The sequence below is a fragment of the Danio aesculapii genome, chromosome 15 (genome assembly GCF_903798145.1).
Source record: "Danio aesculapii chromosome 15, fDanAes4.1, whole genome shotgun sequence".
Classification (NCBI taxonomy): Eukaryota; Metazoa; Chordata; class Actinopteri; order Cypriniformes; family Danionidae; genus Danio; species Danio aesculapii.
Window position 1 is genome coordinate 24,466,020 of NC_079449.1, and position 19,485 is coordinate 24,485,504.

Genomic DNA, 19,485 nt, shown 5'->3' on the forward strand with positions numbered 1-19,485 from the left:
TTATAAAGCATAAATAGTCCTCACTTTAGATTAGGTCACAAAACTGGATGAAGATGAGTTAATAAAGCATTTATTAACATACAAATTAACTTTTAATATTTGCCTGAGTAATAAGATATCTACATTTTAATTTTTGAATTGTTTATTAATCATTTAACTCATTCTGAATAATCATTAAAACCAGCATGTTCTCTCAAATAATTGTTTTGTAAACGATGCAATACTTAATTTAGTAATGAACAATGAATCATTAACGAAGTATGAAAACACAATCATTAAGCTTATCATGTGCTTATAAGACAAGAATACAGCATTTGTATCTAAATGTTTAAACTCCTTATATGTTAATGTAGAGTTAATGCTTAACAGATGATGAATTTACTATTTGCTTATGCTTAATAAATGATTCATATTAAAGTGTTATCAAAAAATTCACAAGAGGGCTAATAATTTTGTCTTCAATTGTACAAAATTAGCAACTAATGTAATATTAATAATAACAGTTTTAACTGTCTTGTACTGTATATATTGTACTGTATTCTGTAACTTTTTTAAAACATTCTTGTTTTTTTTTTACATTTGTTTTCTTATAAAATAAAATAAAACTATCTGGACTTCTAACACAATAATTTCATATTTATATATTAATATTCATATTCATATTCATCTAAAGTTTTACAGCAAATTTACTGTAAATGTCCATTACAATCACTTAATCTGTGATATATCAGGTCACAGGCAGATTAGCTTTTTAATTTTTTTATTTATTTCCCCTTTTGTTTTGTTAAGCGTGTAATTAAATAATAATCTGTGAGGATGCATCAAAATTAATTCAAATAAAAGCTGTCCTGTTGAATCGGATTAATCTCAGGATTAATATTCAACTGTAAAATGTCATATTTATTGTATTAGACAATATGGGAACTGTTCTATTATTTGCATGCTGATGTTCTTTTGTTGCTTTGATTCTATTGTCCTCATTATATATTTACTCTTTGGATAAAAGCAGCTGCCAAATGATTAAATGAAATGTAAAATGTCAGACGTAATAATGCTTCAGATTTCAGTTATGACAAGAATACATTACATTTTAAAATATCTTGAAATATAAATCGGTTAGATTAAATTGTAATGATATTCCAGAAGATGATAGTTTTAGTTATTTGGATCAATTTATAGGGTTAGTTCACCCAACAAATGAGAAATCTGCTATTTACTCATACTCCACTTGTTCCAAACCTGTTTGAGTTCGTTTCTTCTGTTAAACACAAAAGAAGATATTTTAAAGAATGTTCAGAGAAAAAACAGCAATTGACTTCAATAGTATTTTTGTTCCTACTATGTCAATGGCAGCTTTTTTTCCCCAACATTCTTCAAAATATCTTTTTTGTGTGTTCAACAGAAAAAAAGAAAGTCATAAAAGTTTACAAAATAATTTTAAATAATAAAAAAAATAATTTTATTATTGATTCCTTCTTTTTATCAGAATTTATGTGTAGTAAAGTTATACAGTATCTATAGTTACAAACAGAAAGTTTTCAAATGTGTGTCTTTCAACTGCCGTCTGCCGTTTTGACAAGCGTCTTATCTATAAATTCAATTTATCTGCACGACCTGTGTTTGAGTAAAAGAACGCGAGGTCGCTTCATGTAAAAAGGCCACAGAACCTTTAAATTCACACTGACATATTATTTAAAAACAGCACTATACATTATGCGAGGCCAGATTATAGTACTGATTTGTACTGCAGTTATAATGACAGCCCATTATAAAAAAAATTCAAGCCTACAACCTGCATTTATAAGCAACTATAAAAGTCCCAGACCCTTAAAAAAACAGCATGCCATCTGAACTGTGAGTGTTCCTGCTTAAGCACATCCACGTACAGTATAATCTACAAGCAAAGGAAAGTGCATGTAAACGCATGTTCAGGACAGTAATTATTTATTCAATGGGTATTGAAAAATGGATCATAATTGTTGTAAGCTTAGCTTTTGGTTAGAGTGGTCAATGAGGGGCAGTGGGCTATGAGGGCTAGACAATGGAGGAATTAGAGAAGGGGTATAGGCGGATTTGTTTGAATGCATCTTAAAGGGACAGTACACTCAAAAAATGGAAACTTTGACAACTTGACATTACCAAGACAACATACATTACCTGACAAAAGTCTTGCCGTTGATCCCAGTTGCAAGAAACAACAACGGCAATGTCAACAATTAATAACTTGACTTATAGTTGATCATTTGGAAATATGGAAGAAGGTAGATTTTTCTGCTGAATTATCCGTTGAACTGATCCCAGTCATCCCAAATATTGCAGAAGACCTATTGGAACTCGCATGGACTCAAGATCCTCACAGAAATCAGTCAAGTTTGGTGAAGGAAAAATCATGGTTTGGGGTTATATTCAGTATGGGGGTGTGCGAGAGATCAGCGGAGTGGACGGTAACATCAACATTCCAAGGTGTCAAGATATTTGTGCTGCCCATTACATTACTAAACACAGAAGAGGGCAAATTCTTCAGCAGGATAGCACTCCTCCTCATACTTCAGCTTCCACATCAAAGTTCCTGAAAGCAAAGAAGGTCAAGGTGCTCCAGGATTGGCCAGCCCAGTCATCAGACATGAACATTATTGAGCATGTCTGAGGTAAGATGAAGGAGAAGGCACTGAAGATCAATCCAAAGAATCTTGATGAACTCTGGGAGTCAAGAACGATTTCTTTGTCATTCCAGATGACTTTATTAATACGTTATTTCAGTATTTGACTCATAGGAGTCAAACACAATATTAATTATTTTTCCATTGCAACATGATTTTTATTATATACTATACAATATTTCTAAGACAAGTGACAAGACTTTTGTCTAAGCAAACTCGGACCTTTACTGTCCTAATTAAATAATTAAAAATCAAGGCATGATCATATTTTCTTTTGGTAAAATAAGTGTAACGTAGAGGCCTTTGCCTTTCATATAAGCCACTTCTAATACCAAATGATCAACTAGAACTCAAGTTATTATTTGTTGTTCCTAAAACTTGGATAGGTGACAAGACTTTTGTCAGGTAGTGTAGCTTGTCATAAATCTGTCATAAACATAATTATCATGAAGCATTATTTGTCATGAATATTTCTCTGATCGCGTTTTCAGTGGAACAAACTGTATTTGTCATTATAATGTCTAATTAAAACTGTGATTACTCTGTCGAATAATTATTAACAGGGTCATTAATATTTAACATTAACAATTTATTGACAAATTAACTTTAATCAAAATGCTTTGTTGTAATTTCAAGTTGTCACGACAAAGACAAAAACAGGTTGTGATGTTTTTATGTCAAGTTGTCATAACAAACAATGTCATCTTTGAAAAAAAAGTGCATTACAAAATAATGTCAATATTTGGGGTTTCTAAATGGTGCAGGGAGTAGCAGCTCACTTGCATTTGAAGGTATACACAAGAAAACGGCGTGTTTTTGGCAAATTGGACATGCTGTAGTAAACGATCTGTGGGGTTCTTTGACCTGAACCCCAGCACGGGTGCAAACTCACGTGCAAACCTCAACTATTTAACCTTATATATGTATTTCATATTGAAATGTATCCTTTTGAGGAATAATACAACTCATACATCCCTTCCTCTCCATTGTAAACAAATGACATCCGCTCACGTCAGAGTTAGAGCCTGTTTATTTTCCCTTTTTTAACTATCTCTCTAAGATAAAATGGTTTGTTTTGTAGAGGACTGCTGCTGGCTCATGCTCATCTCTCCTACATCTCTGCACTGATGGAGCCAATGGAAAGCTCAAGCTGCGCTGTGCCCAGTAAGCTGCCTTTCCTATTGTTAGCTCATACAGATTACTGCAAGCCTTCCCATTGTGCAACGGAGCAAACAGCCAATAGAAAAGAAAAGCTTGGTGAATGTGAACCATGGGCAAAGCTTTTCTAATTTGGCTGAACATTTTGTTTTAAATGCTGAAATTTAAGGCTTCATTCAGATGTTTTGAATATATATATATATATATATATATATATATATATATATATATATATATATATATATATATATATATATATATATATATATGTATATTTGTATATATAAAAGAGCTCACTCAGAATCTGTTGCTTTTACGGAGATGATGAATATTGCAGGCTTTTTCTTTTTTTTACTGATGTAATAAATTAAAATATAAAGCTCTGGATAAAAGACAACATTTTAAAGCCGCTTTTTGTAATTTATTGGCAACCTAAAATGGGGGGAGACGTTAAATGCTTTCAACATTGTTCGATTTTAGAAAGATTTGAAGAAGACTGAAAAATGTTAATATATTAGATTCAATTTGTTTTTAGGAAACCCCTTGTGATGAAGCATATTTATATAGTAAATAAGCACTGCAGCTTTAAAATTTGAGTATGCTGATCATGCTGAAATTAAATCTGCCTATAATTAAAAAAAAAGATGCATTATGAAATACGCATATTGAAACAGATCAAAAACAATCACCATCATTTATTTACAATATATTAAACTGTAATGCAAAATTATTACTTATATCAAGTGGTCATTTATTCAATAAAGAAAATAAACATTAGCTATTTTGAAAGCTAGAATGAATCATACAGATATTTATAGATTTTATATTAATGTGTACAGCCAGCAAATGTTATGCATCTTGTAGCATGTGTTTTAAATTGCCAGAAACATCATAAAACGCTCATTTCTTGTATTAAAATCAATAATGACTGCATAGAAAAGAGGATAAAGTGGTTGACCTTTACAGAGGGTCTATAACACCATGTAAAATACACAATGTGGTCTCCCTTTAAAAATCAAGGAGAAGCAATGAGATCCTTTCATTGCTATTACGCTGTTGCTTTATATTTTGGCAGCTTCGCTTAATCCATCAATGCTAGATCATAAATACTACAATGAAAGCAGAACAACAACAACAACAAAACGGTAGAAGGCAAAAGAGAAGTGTGTGTCCATACAGGTCTCGAAGTCTTTAGCTAAGGCCAAAAAATACTGATGAATCCAATGTGACGACATGCCGAAAGGAAGCTGGGATTTCACAGTATCGGTTCTGTCAAACGTCTCCATCTTGGTTGCACCACATCAGCACAAAAAGCAACCTTAAAGCGGTTTATCCAGTATCAGTGAAGTTGGATGATAAATTAAATGCCCCAAATACCCAAGATCAAGGGCAATCCCTTGGGAAAGCCAGAAATATATGATAACAGAAACAAAAAGCCTGAGAACAACAACAACAACCACAATAAGAAAGTGTAGGAATAAACCACTGAGCCTATGAGCAAGCACTTAGTCATAAGCATATTATTGGGGGGGAGTATTAAGAATCCAAATCTGAAGACCCCAAAAAATGCTGCTCTCTTCTGGCATCATTGACCTGACCACCTTTGTTCCTCTTCACATAAAACATCAAAATAAATGGAAGGCCAAGAGTAGAAATGGGCTCTATTTTCATCAAGAGGCATCACGCTCTCTCTCTATCTCTCTCGCTTACTCAAGCAAAATGAATCCTTCACCTTCGAGCCAACAGGCGGAGAGAAAGATACAAGCAAGTGAAAAAAATCCATGCGTGTAGTTGAGGAAGTGGTCTTAAATCACTTCCACCTCGAAAAACGAGTGTCCTCACATACCCAAAACAAACCCCCTCCTTTTTTTGGTAATACAATATTTTCCTTTCAATACGAACACAATTGAAAAACTCAGACATTTTTTTTTTGTTTACATAACGCCATGTATCTTTGGCTCAGCCCTGACCATGCAAGAGGCTGTAGCGCTTTGCCTCAAGCGATATCCTTTAACTGAATCCTGACTGGAGTAAGAATGCAAGCACAGCGTTTGCTAAAGTCACTGCTTATTTAGAAACAAAGAGGAAGAACGTCAGAAGTAAAAGCACACAAACAGGAAAGAGGAATCAACAGTGCTGTGAATCACGATGCTGTACAAACCCTTTAAAGCACATGTGAAATCATAATACTAAAAACCATTTCCTATCCCCTCCCTCGCTGGATCCCAGATTGTGGAAGACGTTGATATGATACTCAGAAGTCTTCCTTCCTGTGAACGTGAGTGCATGCGAGTGTGCGCTATGCGGTGGTCTCGCCATCGCTGTCGTTTAGGTAGCTGCTGTGTTTGTAGCGTGAGCGGTAGGTGCTTCGGTTCGTGCTCCCTTCCTCTTTTTCTTCTTCCTCTTCCTCGTCAGATCTGTCAAGGCAAAAGCGTCTGCGGCTGGAGGGTGGGCTGGAGGAGGGAGATAGACATAGCTTTGATTAGGATCAGCATGTGGAGAAGACGGACCAAAGTGGATAATAATCTTGGATGGAATGTTTGGTTATCAAACTTCAGTACGTGGTGACAATACTTAAGAGGAGATCCCAAAAATCCTAGGTTCAGACTACACGGTATCAGCCAGATTTTGTCATGATTCATTTGTTGTAAGATGTCGTGGTGATTCTTAAACGAGTAATGGGACTCGTCGTAACTTGTTCAATCATATGATAGTCCTGCATTTCCTCAAGGCACAAATGAATGACGTCCAATCTTCCTATTAAAAATATGCATATTTTATCATAACATATCCTAATTAAACACACCTGAACCAGCTAATCAAGTCATTAAGGTCTCTATGAATGGCCAGCCCAGGCACCAGATATGAACATTATTGAGTATGTCTGGGACAAGATGAAGGAGGAGGCACTAAAGATTAATCCAAAGAATCTTGATGAACTCTGGGAGTCCTGCAAGAACGATTTCTTTGCCATTCCAGATGACTTTATTAATAAGCGATAAGAGTATAGAGTAACCAGCTAATCAAGTCATTAAGGTCTCATTCACACAGAATGCGTTTTTACCCAAAGCTATCTCATGGCAACTTGTAGCTTTTTGATTTAGTGGCTAATTGGTATAAAATTGTACAATTTCATTCATAAATTTTTGTATGACTTGCTTATCCCCAATACAGGGTAGGGTTAGGGATGGGATTTGTAGGTACATCTTCTTTTAAATATTGTAAGTTTTCATACGAATGAAATACACATTTCATACAATTTAGCCAATTTTCAGACATTAGGTAAGATAGTTTCCTCATGAGATCGGCCTGTTTTTATGCCAATGTTATGCTTTTGTCTTGTATCTTTTGAAGTGCAATTCACACGAGCGCCATGCTTTTTAGATATCCTGTCAAGTTAAAACAACTTCAAATTTTACATAAAGCACTGCTCATTGTCAGTTCCAAACCAGTGGGCCAATCAGAAGAACTTGGGAGGTTAGACATTTATCTGTTAACACAATGGTCTCAAACTCAATTCTTGGAGGGCCACAGCTCTGCATAGTTTAGCTCCAACAACCTTCAACTCACACCAGCTTAATAGTTCATAGTAGTCTTGAACACCTTGATTAGTTGGATCAGCTGTGTTTGATTAAAGTTGGAGCAAAACTGTGCAGAGCTGCGGCCCTCGAGGAATACGGTTGAGACCTATGTGTTAACAGGATACCCTTATGCTCTGTGTAATTTAATGTAAAAAACCGTCCTAAGCACTGTGTTATGGGTTTTTAGACACAAAAAAGTTTATCTGCCTACAGATATCGGTTACCAGCTTCTAAATATAAAGAGTAATCGGCAGTGTTGGACGTAACATATTACAAGTAACGTGAGTTACATAATAATAATAATTTTTAGTAGTAATGAGTAAAGTAATGAGTAAAGTAACGCATTACTTTAAAAAAATAAGTAATAATTGAGTTACTTGTTTGAAAATGTAACACGGGTTACTTTTTAGTTCAATTAATACGCTTTTAAAAAATAAATTGCTGAATTAAAATGAAAGTAGTCACAATGAATCACGCAGTCAATGAGGGAACGTGTTCATTATTTTGAAAGCATCAAAGAAAAGAGGATTGTCTCAGTGGACAGTGATTTTACTCAAGACAAACAGTACAAAAGTAGCAAACACATTTCTTTAAACGTTCAATAATCTGTATATAAAGTATGTATAGCTCTGAGTTCAGGAAGCTTTCAGACAACATTATCCTAAAATATAATTTTTTTGATGTGTTTTTAAAAGTAAATTAAGGTGTAGGTTATACAATGCGTTGTTAATTACAGAACTCCTCAATTAAAAAAGTTCTGAAAGAGATCAGGCCTCAGCCAGGTGATAAAAAGTAACGCAAAAGTAACTCAAAAGTAATGTAACATACTACTTACTATAAAAAGTAACTAAGTAATGCAACTACTGTAGTTAATTTTTTGGGGAGTATCATAGTAATGTAGTGCATTACTTAGTCTAAAGTTACTTTCCCCAACACTGGTAATCCGTTATCTGTATCTGCTAAAATTTCCATTTTGGTGCTACCCCACTAAGAATAGTATCATACTTCCAGACAGGTGTGTTGAGGCAAGTTATAGCTAGGGGCACATTTTTTGCTATTTCTGCGCAGAATTGTGTTAAAAATCTGCGGATTTATGCATTATTATGCATTATTTTGGGAGTATCATAACTAAAACCTTAATTTATGAAATAAAAGTAAAAATCTGCGGAATTCTCCGTGCGCATATTCCGTGTGGGCCTAGTTATAGCTAAACATTGTTATAGCAGAACAGTGTACAGAACATAATATAATTTCATGAATTCACACTTAGATATTGCGTGATAATATTTGCAAGTTTGGCATGCTGTCCTGGGAGAGAACCCTGAGCTCAGAGGTAATTGAGCCCAGGGCTCCCACCTGATCAAAAAGCATGTAACGGGGTACGAGATCAGGTAGTTCTCGAGAGCTCCCCCTGGTAAAAGAGGAAAGGGGGAAGATGGGGTGGATGGTGGGAGTAGTTTTAGACAGGTTACTTATAGTGAGTTTGGATTAATCTGATGGGCTTACTAAAGATTGCCGATGAGAGACCAGCTGCAATCAATCATATCACAAACTCCTCCTGAAATTAGTTTGTGTAACTTCACATAATAACCTGTAACATTGACTACCATAACAATTTTGGCCTACTGTGTAGTCTGAACCTTTCATAAGTCAATATCATCTTTCATCACATATTAAAAGTACAGCAAGATCAAGTCACATGCAAATCACACTTTGTATAGTGCTCTAAACATCACCTAATCAAATTACTGTTAGTACAATAACTAGTTATAATAAGTTGTACTAAGCAAAAAAAAAGCATAGTCATCCAATTTTGACAGACAAAATGTTTTACCCGATATCAGCTGATGACATAGTAGTACTAATATATTATCCAACCTAGCTATAAATTAGGTAGTCAAGTACAAAGCCATCATCACGATCAAGATGCTGCTTGCGTTCAATACAAGTAAAAGTTTGTCTATTAAAAACCTACTGCCATGAAAACCTATAGTCCATTTTCAAACAACTTGCAAATTTCTTGATGTCCGCTCATAATCTTATCAGTAAATTAACATATAAATGAACTGTGTCCTTTAATTAAACAAGGCGTAGAGTCAGATGTGGAGAATGCATGAATAACTCACCCTCTCCAAAAAGTCAACGATAACTTTTCGTGTCACCGAGTCTTATCTTTTCTTTGTCATAATAATACAAACTTCAGGTTAATTGCTGGCAAGCAGTCCTAATCGATTTTCTGTTTAATTATGTCTACGACTAGAGAAAGAATTTCAAAACGACTTTAGTTACACCACTGTTTTGAGGTACAAGATCACAAAATCTTTTCAGTGAATGATACAGAAGAGTCATTCTCAATCAGGGTGACTTAGAATATGGGAACAAGAATTATTATTGTTTTAACATATTTCAAATTTAAATTATTAAATGATAACGATTCTACTAAAAGTACAAGATGAATCCATTAGCTACTGTATGTGGCCTTTCTAATATTGTAGTGGACAACTGTGAAAGTGCTTTAAAATCAAACTGAATGAGAATCACTGATCTAAAAATTACAAAAATGGCTGAAAAAAGCATGTACAGTATGAGTAAAGTGAAAGAACAGTGTAAAGAAAAGCTGAAAGTTATGGCAAAATGCAATACAAGATATCAAATAGTACTACTGAGGCACTTGAGTATGTGAGGATTAGTTTAACACCATGCTTGTAACATTCCTTCACTCCACACCAGGTTTCACCTACTGCCATCTTTATTCACTGTCAGGCCTGTACAGGTATTTCATCATAAGGTTGTCTACTTTCTTCTTCCTCCTCTTCTCGTCTTTTTTACACAGTTGCGGAGATCCTTCAGAGGGACCTTCGGGCTCCAGCTCACCCTCCGAGCCTGAGGCCTGCCTGCCAGGGGCTTTCTTGATACTGCTGGAGCTTCTGTAGGAAATGGTGGACGCTCCTGAACTGGAGTCTGACTCGGTGCTAGACTCAGACTCTGAAGATGAGGAGGAAGATGAAGATTCTTTCTTCGATTTCTTCTTGGATTTCTTGCCCTTCTTCTTGGAGCTCTTCTTCTTGCGGTCATCATCGGAGCTTTCTGATTCAGAGCTGTGGCTTCTCTTCTTCTTCTTTTTGCTTTTGTTCTTCTTGCTGCGGCTGCTGCGTGTGCTGAGGCTGCTACTGGAACGCATGAAGTCTACTGCTGAAGCAGAGCGGCGCAGGCTGGAAGAGCGGCCACTGTCTCTGCCGGTCCTGGAGCTGCTGATGCTCTTCTGGTCATCCTCCTTTTCACCTGGCTTCTCCTTCTCTGCTTCTGAGTCTTCCAAGCTGGTGCGCTTGAACTTGATGGGTTTGAAGTTCAAGACTTCATTGATGGCAGCCTCTAGGTCAGGGTCCAGGTAGTTGCGATGGCTAACTGGCTTGACATCTGAGACATCAGGTGGGCTAGAATCAGTGGTCCGGGCTTGTGGAGGCATTGAGAAGCTTCGGCCAGAAGTAGAGTGAGGGCTGTAAGCAGTAGAGCGAGCCTCACTGAAAGCTACGCTTCGGGAGTCATCTTCAATATCAAATTCACTGAGTCGACAGCTGCGAGAGAGGGACATGCGGGAGTCAGCACGACTCACGCTTCCAGGACTACGGCAGCTCATACTGGGGCTGACGGCTGAACCATATTCACTCTGATGGTCTTCAAGACGAGGCATGCTTCGACGACGGCTAACAGAACTCATGCGACTAACACTAGAAACAGCATCATCATCTAGGTCCATCGCAGTGCGGCAGTTGGAAACCCGGCTTGGGGCCATAGAGGACACAACGGACTCTTTATCAAAGTCAGACCAGCGACTCTCCATGCCCTTCCTTGCCCGACTAGCTGCTTCTGAGTATGCCTGAGAGATGACAGAACCTCGATCGTCAAGATCATCTCCTGCCTTCCTCCAGGAGCTGACCGAGTAGGAGTCATCCTCAGCTTCTTGCTTGCCTTTGTTCTTGCGGAAGGATGAAAGGTCCTGGGAATCTGATTGTTCTTTGAGAGTGTTAAGGAGGGAGCTCTCGTCTCCCTTACCTCCTATGGAGTCCTTCATGTTGGAGCGTTTCCTGTAGCTGAGGGAACTCATGACAGACACAGGCCTGCTGGGTTCTAACTCTTTACCTTTTCCACTTTCTTTCCATTCTTTACCCTCTTCCCACTCTTTCCCCTCCTTTCCGTCAATATTTACCGCATATCTAGATAAAGGAAGGGCAGAGGGGGTGTGCACATCATAGAAAGACAAACAGATGGAGGGAGGAAAGGATAGAGATGAAAATATGAGAATGAGAATAAGAAAATACATGAGTAAAAAAACGAAAAGATGACTGACACACAGAGTGAGAAATAACAGGTTTATCCAAGCAGACAGAGAACAAAGATAAAGTTTGATGTGACAGCAAGAAATGAGAGTCACTTAAAATCACTCTAATACAAAACCAATAGTTAATTCTTATGTTCAGGTAGCTACATTAAGTGTAGAAAAGTGTCAAAAAAACCTGCCACAAACTATAACACCTATGTGGTATGAAATGCGCTGTATATATGCACATTACTTTACAATTCCACTACTTTATCACTTCACAGAATTACTGCAACTATCAAAATTATGACTCAAAGCATCCTTGAAATTAATAAATGTAAAAAGGAAACCCAAAAGCCAAATTGTAAATCTGCTAGTGTACAGAATAAATAGAAAAAAAAGAAATCGAAAGTGTCCACCAATGGGAACACCAATTCATCTTCAGTAGAAAGGCACAAGTAGGCATGCCAACTGGCCAATGGGCATATACATTAATCTGCCTGTGAAGCTGTTACCTTTTATAGAAACTGCTGTTATCAAACTGCTGACAATAGGGAGAATATGGTAGACGATACCATTCCCTTAGCTCTAGCTAATTAGCTTTTCCAAAAACTCTTTTTTTTGTCAGATGCATTTGCTTTGGTTTAAACCATTCTGTGAGGTAACAGAGGGAAAATTAGGTTGCAGTACTGACCTTGAGCTCTTCAAACTACCATCATCTGACAGGTTCTTGGCAGAGCCCTTGTTTTTGGACAGCCATGACTTCACCCCATCAACACGGTCCTCCACCTCAGAGTCTGTATCAGAGGCACCCTCGCTGTACAGGAGGAAGAGGGAGAATATCAACAAAATGGAGCACAATCAGAACAGACTGTTAGTAGGAGGAACGCAAGGATTTATGGTGGAGAAATGACAGAACAAATGCATGCGCCCAATCTCTAGAAACCTGAAAAAAGGCTCTGTGTTAGTAAGTCAGACTCATAGTCCAACAACAGTATCCTGCAGCTAGCTGGCTCTGTATAATGTGTCAGGCATCCAAAAGGGTGAGGTCAGTACAACTCCAAGCCAAACCAGAATAAAGGAGAGCACTGAAAAGAGAAAAGCCATTCAGACTGTAGCTTAGCAGACAATAGCCCTGCTCCAATACCTAGCTGGCTGCCTATGGAAGTAGCATTTTACAGGATCACTGACACACTTGTGATCTAAAGGTACTTAGAAAGGCTGCTTAAATAGCTACACTGTAAAATCCAATAAGTTAAGGTAACTCAAACCATTTGAGGAAACTGATTGCAACAAACCATTTAAGTTAAAAAATGAATCCTAATGAGTACTGTGAACTTAACCCAATTGAGTAAATGAAGCAATTTGAGCATAGTAAAACCCAGTAAATTAAGTGAACTCAAACCAACTGAGTACTGTAAAAACCAATAAGTTAAGACAACTCAAAACGTTTGATGAAACAATTGCTACTGTGAACTTAATCCATTTAAGTTGAACTAATGAGGTATTTAATTAACTCATCACCTTCAACACTGAGTTCAAAACTCTTTTCAAATGAGTAGAATTAACTTTCAGCTAATTTTAAGTTAACTACACTCATTTCATTTGATAAAGTTGACTGTGGGGTTTTACAGTGTAGCTTTATGGCCAGCTCTTAAGGCAATATTTTACTTTAGAAGTAGTTTTATGCTAGAGTAGCATGATAACTGCAAACTCTGTTGAAATAAACTGTGAGACAAGTGTATTGGTTAAATTTGCCAACCAAATCAGTCATTTATGAAACTCTTCTTAATTGGTTATCCGGTGGCAGGCACCCATGCAAGCAGTAAGTGGCTAAATAGCTTCCAAACAGCTAAACTCTTTTGTTTGTCATTTATTATAAAAATGCTGTAATGAATAGCTGAATAAAAACAGAATTAGAAATAATAAAGCATAAAGCTTGTGAAAGATCTTCCTTTAGTAAAGGCCTTGAGACTAATTTACCCTTGGACTACCATATTAAAGGATGGCACGAAGCAATGGGCCATTTTGGGACTGTAATTAACTTGACTCACCATGCTAGCAATACCCTGCATCTCTAGATACAAATGGGTTTGGTGGGGAAATGTTGCACTGTCAATAAGAATGAGTAAACACAGGCCGAATGTCCCTGAGAGCAGATGCATTAGCACCTCACACGGAAAGCAGCGCTGTGAATCCCAGTCCTGTTTGCTCATTTCTCTGGACCAGATAAAACCATTGGATTTATGTTTGGCTGGATTTGCAAGTCAATGCTTCCCTGCCTCTTTAGATTAGTCTTATCCTTCACTTATCGCACAGCACACCGCTCTGAATAACTATGAATCGCCCTTCAAGGACCTAGAGAGCTAAAACGACTTCATATATGCACAAACAGAAGACCTTTAGAGAAGATTTGGTAATGGCAGATTTCGAACTGGGCCTTTTTTCCCACAATTTTGTTTCAATTTAAATTTTAATAATCATTGTTATTGTCCTCTGGTACTGTAGGAGTCAAGTATATCCCAATGAAATTATACAACATACAGCAGCTCATTATCCCAGGCATAGAGAGAAGGTTAACTCTGAAGCAGCAGCTGCTTTTCTCTGACGTTAGGGTTCCGGTCTGCTTAGCTCTCCGTTTCTGGTATTATGCATATGAGAATATTATATATGCATGGAGCCATGAGATAGCGCAGATGTCACTAAACACTAACTGTACGCTCACAGTCAGGGTGCTGGAGAGGGTCTAAATTAGAAGATCTGATACACTCAAGCAAATACACTCAGGATAAAAGAATTTGTTGTCAAATGAGTCGCGCTTTGACGATACGGTCTGGCAACTTAAGAGTGCCAGAGTGTGTATTCCTTCAAGAGCCCTTTTGGCTCTTGTGTAAGCCCCAGTGTCCTGGAGGTAAACTGAGGTGAGAACGTTGTGTGAATAAGCCCTGAGCTCTGCTAGCCGGCCCATCGCTAAACAGTGGGACAGCAGGGTCTTTGTAATGAAGCGCTAATGCAAAATGTCACACACAATTTATGTCCTTGACCATATACCATTAGTTAAGCTGCACCTAAGCCCAGGGGAACAAACAAACAACACAGTGAGAGAGGAGAGACATTAATTGTCTGTGACAACATGCCTCCATTGGTTGTACATCTCTGTTACAGGCTATTACATTTATCATTAGCACCTACAGAACTCTCTCAACCCTCTATTTTCCTCCCTAGTCTCTGTCTCTATACTATATTTCTCTCTCTATCCCACTCACTCTTCAGCTCTGACCCTTAAATGCACTAAAATTGGACTTTTATATAGTGCAACAGTTTCTTGGCTTTGTCTCAGATTATTTCTTTGCTAATTCAAGACTGTAGAAGAATTGCAGTTGTTATTATTTACCCTAATATTGTTTCAGTTTCATATTTGCTTAGGTGAAATATAATTTAACTTTTCATACCCCACATTCCATTATATAATCTACTGTATATAACTAAAATGAAAGAGAATCTGGAGTGTTAAGACATAAAATGACAATCCTCTGAAGTCATGATAGATTTGATTGATAATCAGACAGCATGGACTACTATCATTTTTATGCATTTATTATGATTTTCTGTGCTGTTTAACATCGTAACAAAAAATAAATAATATGCTTATTTAATTGCTTAATTATACAGTTTAATTCAATTATTCAATTTTCTTCGGCTTAGTGCCTTCATTCATCAGGGGTTCCCACAGTGCAATGAACCGCCAACTTATCCAGAATATGTTTTACACAGCACATACCCTTCCAGCTGCAACCCAGTACTGGGAAACACCAATACACACTCATTCACACACATACACTATGGCCAATTTAGTTTATTCAATTCACCTACAACACATGTCTTTGGACTATGGCGGAAACCCATGCCAACATGGGGAGAACATTCAAACTCCTCACAGAAATGCCAACTGACCCAGCCAGGACTTGAACCAGCGACCTACTTTAATTATACAATTTAAGCTACTGTTTGCTTTAGTCAATGCTAACAATGTAAACAATTTTGCTTTATGCCAAATGCCTTTGCACAAATGTCTGAATTGCATCTACACCAAGCTTATTGTTAATTAAAACTAATTAATTAATTAATTATAGTTTCTGCAGGTTTCATCAAGTCAAATGTAAGACTTTTTAAGACCATTAAGAATAACATTTTAAACTTCTACAGACTTCTACAGGGTTATGGTTTTTTTTCTAATGGCCCGGTGTTATCATGAGTAATTGTGTAATTGTTTTCAGTTTTAGTTTTTTTTAATTTGGGGAATTTGCTGTAAAAATGTCTAACATCTGTTGTGAATTGCATCTCTTTGCAATAAAAAAACGTACATATAAAAAATAAGGTTTTATTGAGATGTATTGTTGGTCATTGGATGGATGTCGGACCAAATTGAGTAGCTTTACTTGGACAAAGCAAAATTAAGACCTGTTTAAAGCAATTTAAGAGCTACAACACCAATATGTCAGTGAATTTAAGACTTTTTAAGGCCTAAAATTTAGGTTTTGAAATTTAAGACATTTCAAGACTTTTTAAGACCCAGCGGGTACCCTGAATTACTGTTTATTTTGTTAATTGAAATATATCTGAAATAAAAATACATTAAATTTAAAACAAACAAAAAAATTAAAAATATAACAATCTAAAAATTACTTTAAATAGAAACATTATTAAGTGTAAAAAAAAACAATGCACAACTAATTTATAAAAAGTAACAAAAATTAAAACAAAAACTGGAAATAAAAACTCTAAATATTTTAATCAGAGCTATAATAGCATATACATATGCTAAATTCCTCTTTTAATACAGTTAGGAAAGAGATGCATCATTGATGTACATACTTAAAATGCTTTAAGCTCCATTTATGTTCAGTGACACTATGTTTACATGGACATTATTTGCCTTAATCTGCATATGACAATGATATGATTAAGGTGTTTACATGAGTTGCTTTTTGAATGTTCTTTTCATGATCCCATTTTACATGTTACAGCACATAATCCGATTATCATCACCACACTATCCACATTTCCTCCAGAGTTTCTTGGGTGTTTCATTTTTGTTTTGTTGACTTTAGCTGCAGTTTGGCACTTCATTTTAATTAAGGAACTTTTCATGTATGACCCCTGTGACAAACGAGATATTAGATGGGAGTATGAACTGCTGGAAGAGTGTAGTTTTAATGGAAATTGATACCGCACGCCGTATGGGAAAAAAAAACCTCCGCATTTCGCGAGGCAGGTTTCTGTGGTCCTTAACTGACTCGGGAGGTGCAGAGAATAGTGTTAAACAGCCATGTCTGTATTGACTATCCTGTCGCAAAATGTGGCGAAAATCCTACACGACGGTAATAGTTTAAGTTGTTTACATGTCTGTACTGCACTTCAATAATGCCACTAAAATCGGCATACTCCAAGTCTTAATTCGATTTCTGTTTAGTTCGATTATGACCTTAGGCGAATTAAATTAATCAAAAAATAAAAAATAAAAAATAAATTGCTGTTTACATGGTAGACCCTTAATCAGAGTACTGTCTTAATGATATTAAAATCGGATAATTGGTGTCCATGTAAACGTACTCGCTGACACCATCTAACCAGAAACCTTCATAAATATTTGAAACGATTCTATCTTTCTATAAACAAAGTTTCAAAATTACATCACAGAATAAAGTATAGGAGTAATGCTCATAAACAGGACCATGGAAGAATGCTCAGAATTAAAGCTCATTTCAAAATCTCCCTTCTCCTCATTTGTCATTCGTTATGCCCTGTCTATTCTCTCATATGCTCTTGGAAAATCAGAATAATTGGTTCCCACTAATGTTCTCTTGTATTCAGCTACCAAATGTCTTACAGCCCGTCTAATATACAGTAAATGCAACATGAACTCCCCAATTAAATGAAGGGTCAACATCCCTGCATCAACTCAAACAAAACATTTCTGCAACGGCATACAATATCCATCTAAAGCCTGATCAGCAATGCGCACACAGTCTATTAGCTTTTAATACTTTCTCACATGATGTAATAAGTGGTGCTTAGAGCTTAAGGGTTTTTAAAACTGGAAAACGCTCCAAGCTCAGTGTACAGTGCAGACTAAGGACTATTGACAGGGGAATGAAATGGCTCGACGCCAAAGGCTGGTACTTCGTTGTAGGCCGTTGCCAGATGAGTTGGGGGGCTTTTTGTAGGACATTTGAGGGTTATTCATTATTTAGTCCTTATGGTTGAAAGATTGATGAGGAACACGCCTTCCTTTCCTGCCTTAAGAGGCTGCTAAGTCCCAAGAACAGAAGTGTGAATTATTTAAAGGAGTGAGAGAGCGTAAGAGAGGTAAAGGAAGGCCGAAAAGGGAGGAGGGCAGATCAACCCCCTTGCAGATGTTTGTACAAGGCCCTGCAGCGTCCAACAAGTCTGCATTGGCCCCTTCTGGCTCTGGAGTCAGAGGACAGACCAAGGTTTAGACCCTGTGGACGTGTAACTACACCTGGCCTGAGCTCAAACTGGTTCTTACCTGTTACAGGATGCCAGACCCACTGGAGAAACATGAGGTATGCTGAAGTTCAATATTATAATGCAGAGTTTCATTTCAGGGTAGGCGAATCACGTCTGGGGTAGGTAGCCATGCTTGACTTGGAAAAAGCATGCAGTTTGTAGTGCGCATACATTATGGATGAGGCATCATGCATAAAAAAGCATGTTTGTGATGTTAGTTGTCATGCCCGGAAGTGTGATGCAGTATCAACATGATGCTTCCACTTTTCTGGAGCCAAATCGAGATTTATAATACAGAATATTGCTCATTCTGTATTACAGTTCTTGAATAAACACTGCATCATCTTCCTTCAGGGGCAATGAAGAACCAAAACATGTTAATGTTAAGTTCAAACTTTAACTTCTCACATCTTGTTCTTTCGTTTCTGATACTTAGTCACCATGTCTTGTAAACTGGAAGGTGAGAGGGGGATGAGAAACAAACATAAAAAAACAAGAAGCAGAAATACATGAGTTTCAAATGAAAAATGAAATAAAAACAAGAAGTCATGGTCTTAAAAACACCAACTATAACTGAATATTTATCATGCCCGGTGTAAAAGGTTTCTAGCGCAGCACACTGCTCGAGATGTTTACAGAAAAATGCTGACCTTTCTCTGACTTTTGCTCTATGTACCCCTCACGAAGTGTAAGCGTTGCTCTATTTACTGTTATTAAGAAGCCTGGAATTCTTTTATGCACATAAACAGCAAGTAAACTCAGTAAGGTGCGGGTCACTGAGAGAAGCAGAGCGACTGTGGCTGAACAGAGATAACTCTTCCTCTGACTGATGAGGCCAAGTACATAAAAAAAAGAGAGCTCCAAATTATGTGCGGCAGTTTTCAAGACATAAATATTTAAGAGAGTGTGAATAAGAGATGACTGAGACTGAGACTGGCTCACTGATTGCCGTCTCCAAAAGCTCAGTGAACAGCGCATTCATCCAGATCCGGTGTCTCGTATCTATTTTTTTTACCCACTCATTCACATGGAGAAGCTCTCCTGAGGTTTGCATTAAATAAAGAGTGCTTAAAGCAGCCAGTGTCACCTGTTGATGAGATCCTCATTGTCGTCGCTCTCCATCTCATCCTCAATAGCAGCCTGGAGGTCCCCGATCCTCTTGAAGGCCAGCTTGAGGTCTGCCTGGAGACTCTGGTTGGCTGCTTCCAAGCTTTCAATATCCATTTCCTGAGGGTAG

General features: G+C 37.1%; 1 protein-coding gene across 12 annotated transcripts in view; it reads right to left on the reverse strand.

The window, feature by feature from the left end:
- Positions 1-4,495: 4,495 nt before the first annotated feature.
- myo18ab (myosin XVIIIA b) overlaps positions 4,496-19,485 on the reverse strand; it is a 174,187-nt gene continuing 159,197 nt past the window's right edge. For 8 of the 12 annotated variants that reach the window (XM_056473342.1, XM_056473341.1, XM_056473340.1 and 5 more), the window contains 5 exons: positions 19,336-19,475; positions 18,657-18,701; positions 12,412-12,534; positions 10,141-11,613; positions 6,181-6,271 (listed from right to left, as the gene is read on the reverse strand). In XM_056473342.1, the coding sequence (XP_056329317.1) occupies positions 10,149-11,613; positions 12,412-12,534; positions 18,657-18,701; positions 19,336-19,475 (1,773 nt within the window). In that variant the 3' untranslated portion in view covers positions 6,181-6,271; positions 10,141-10,148. Of the gene's footprint in view, positions 6,272-10,136; positions 11,614-12,411; positions 12,535-18,656; positions 18,702-19,335; positions 19,476-19,485 lie in introns of all 12 variants that reach the window. The other 4 variants (XM_056473345.1, XM_056473335.1, XM_056473334.1 and 1 more) reach the window with 3 other exon arrangements.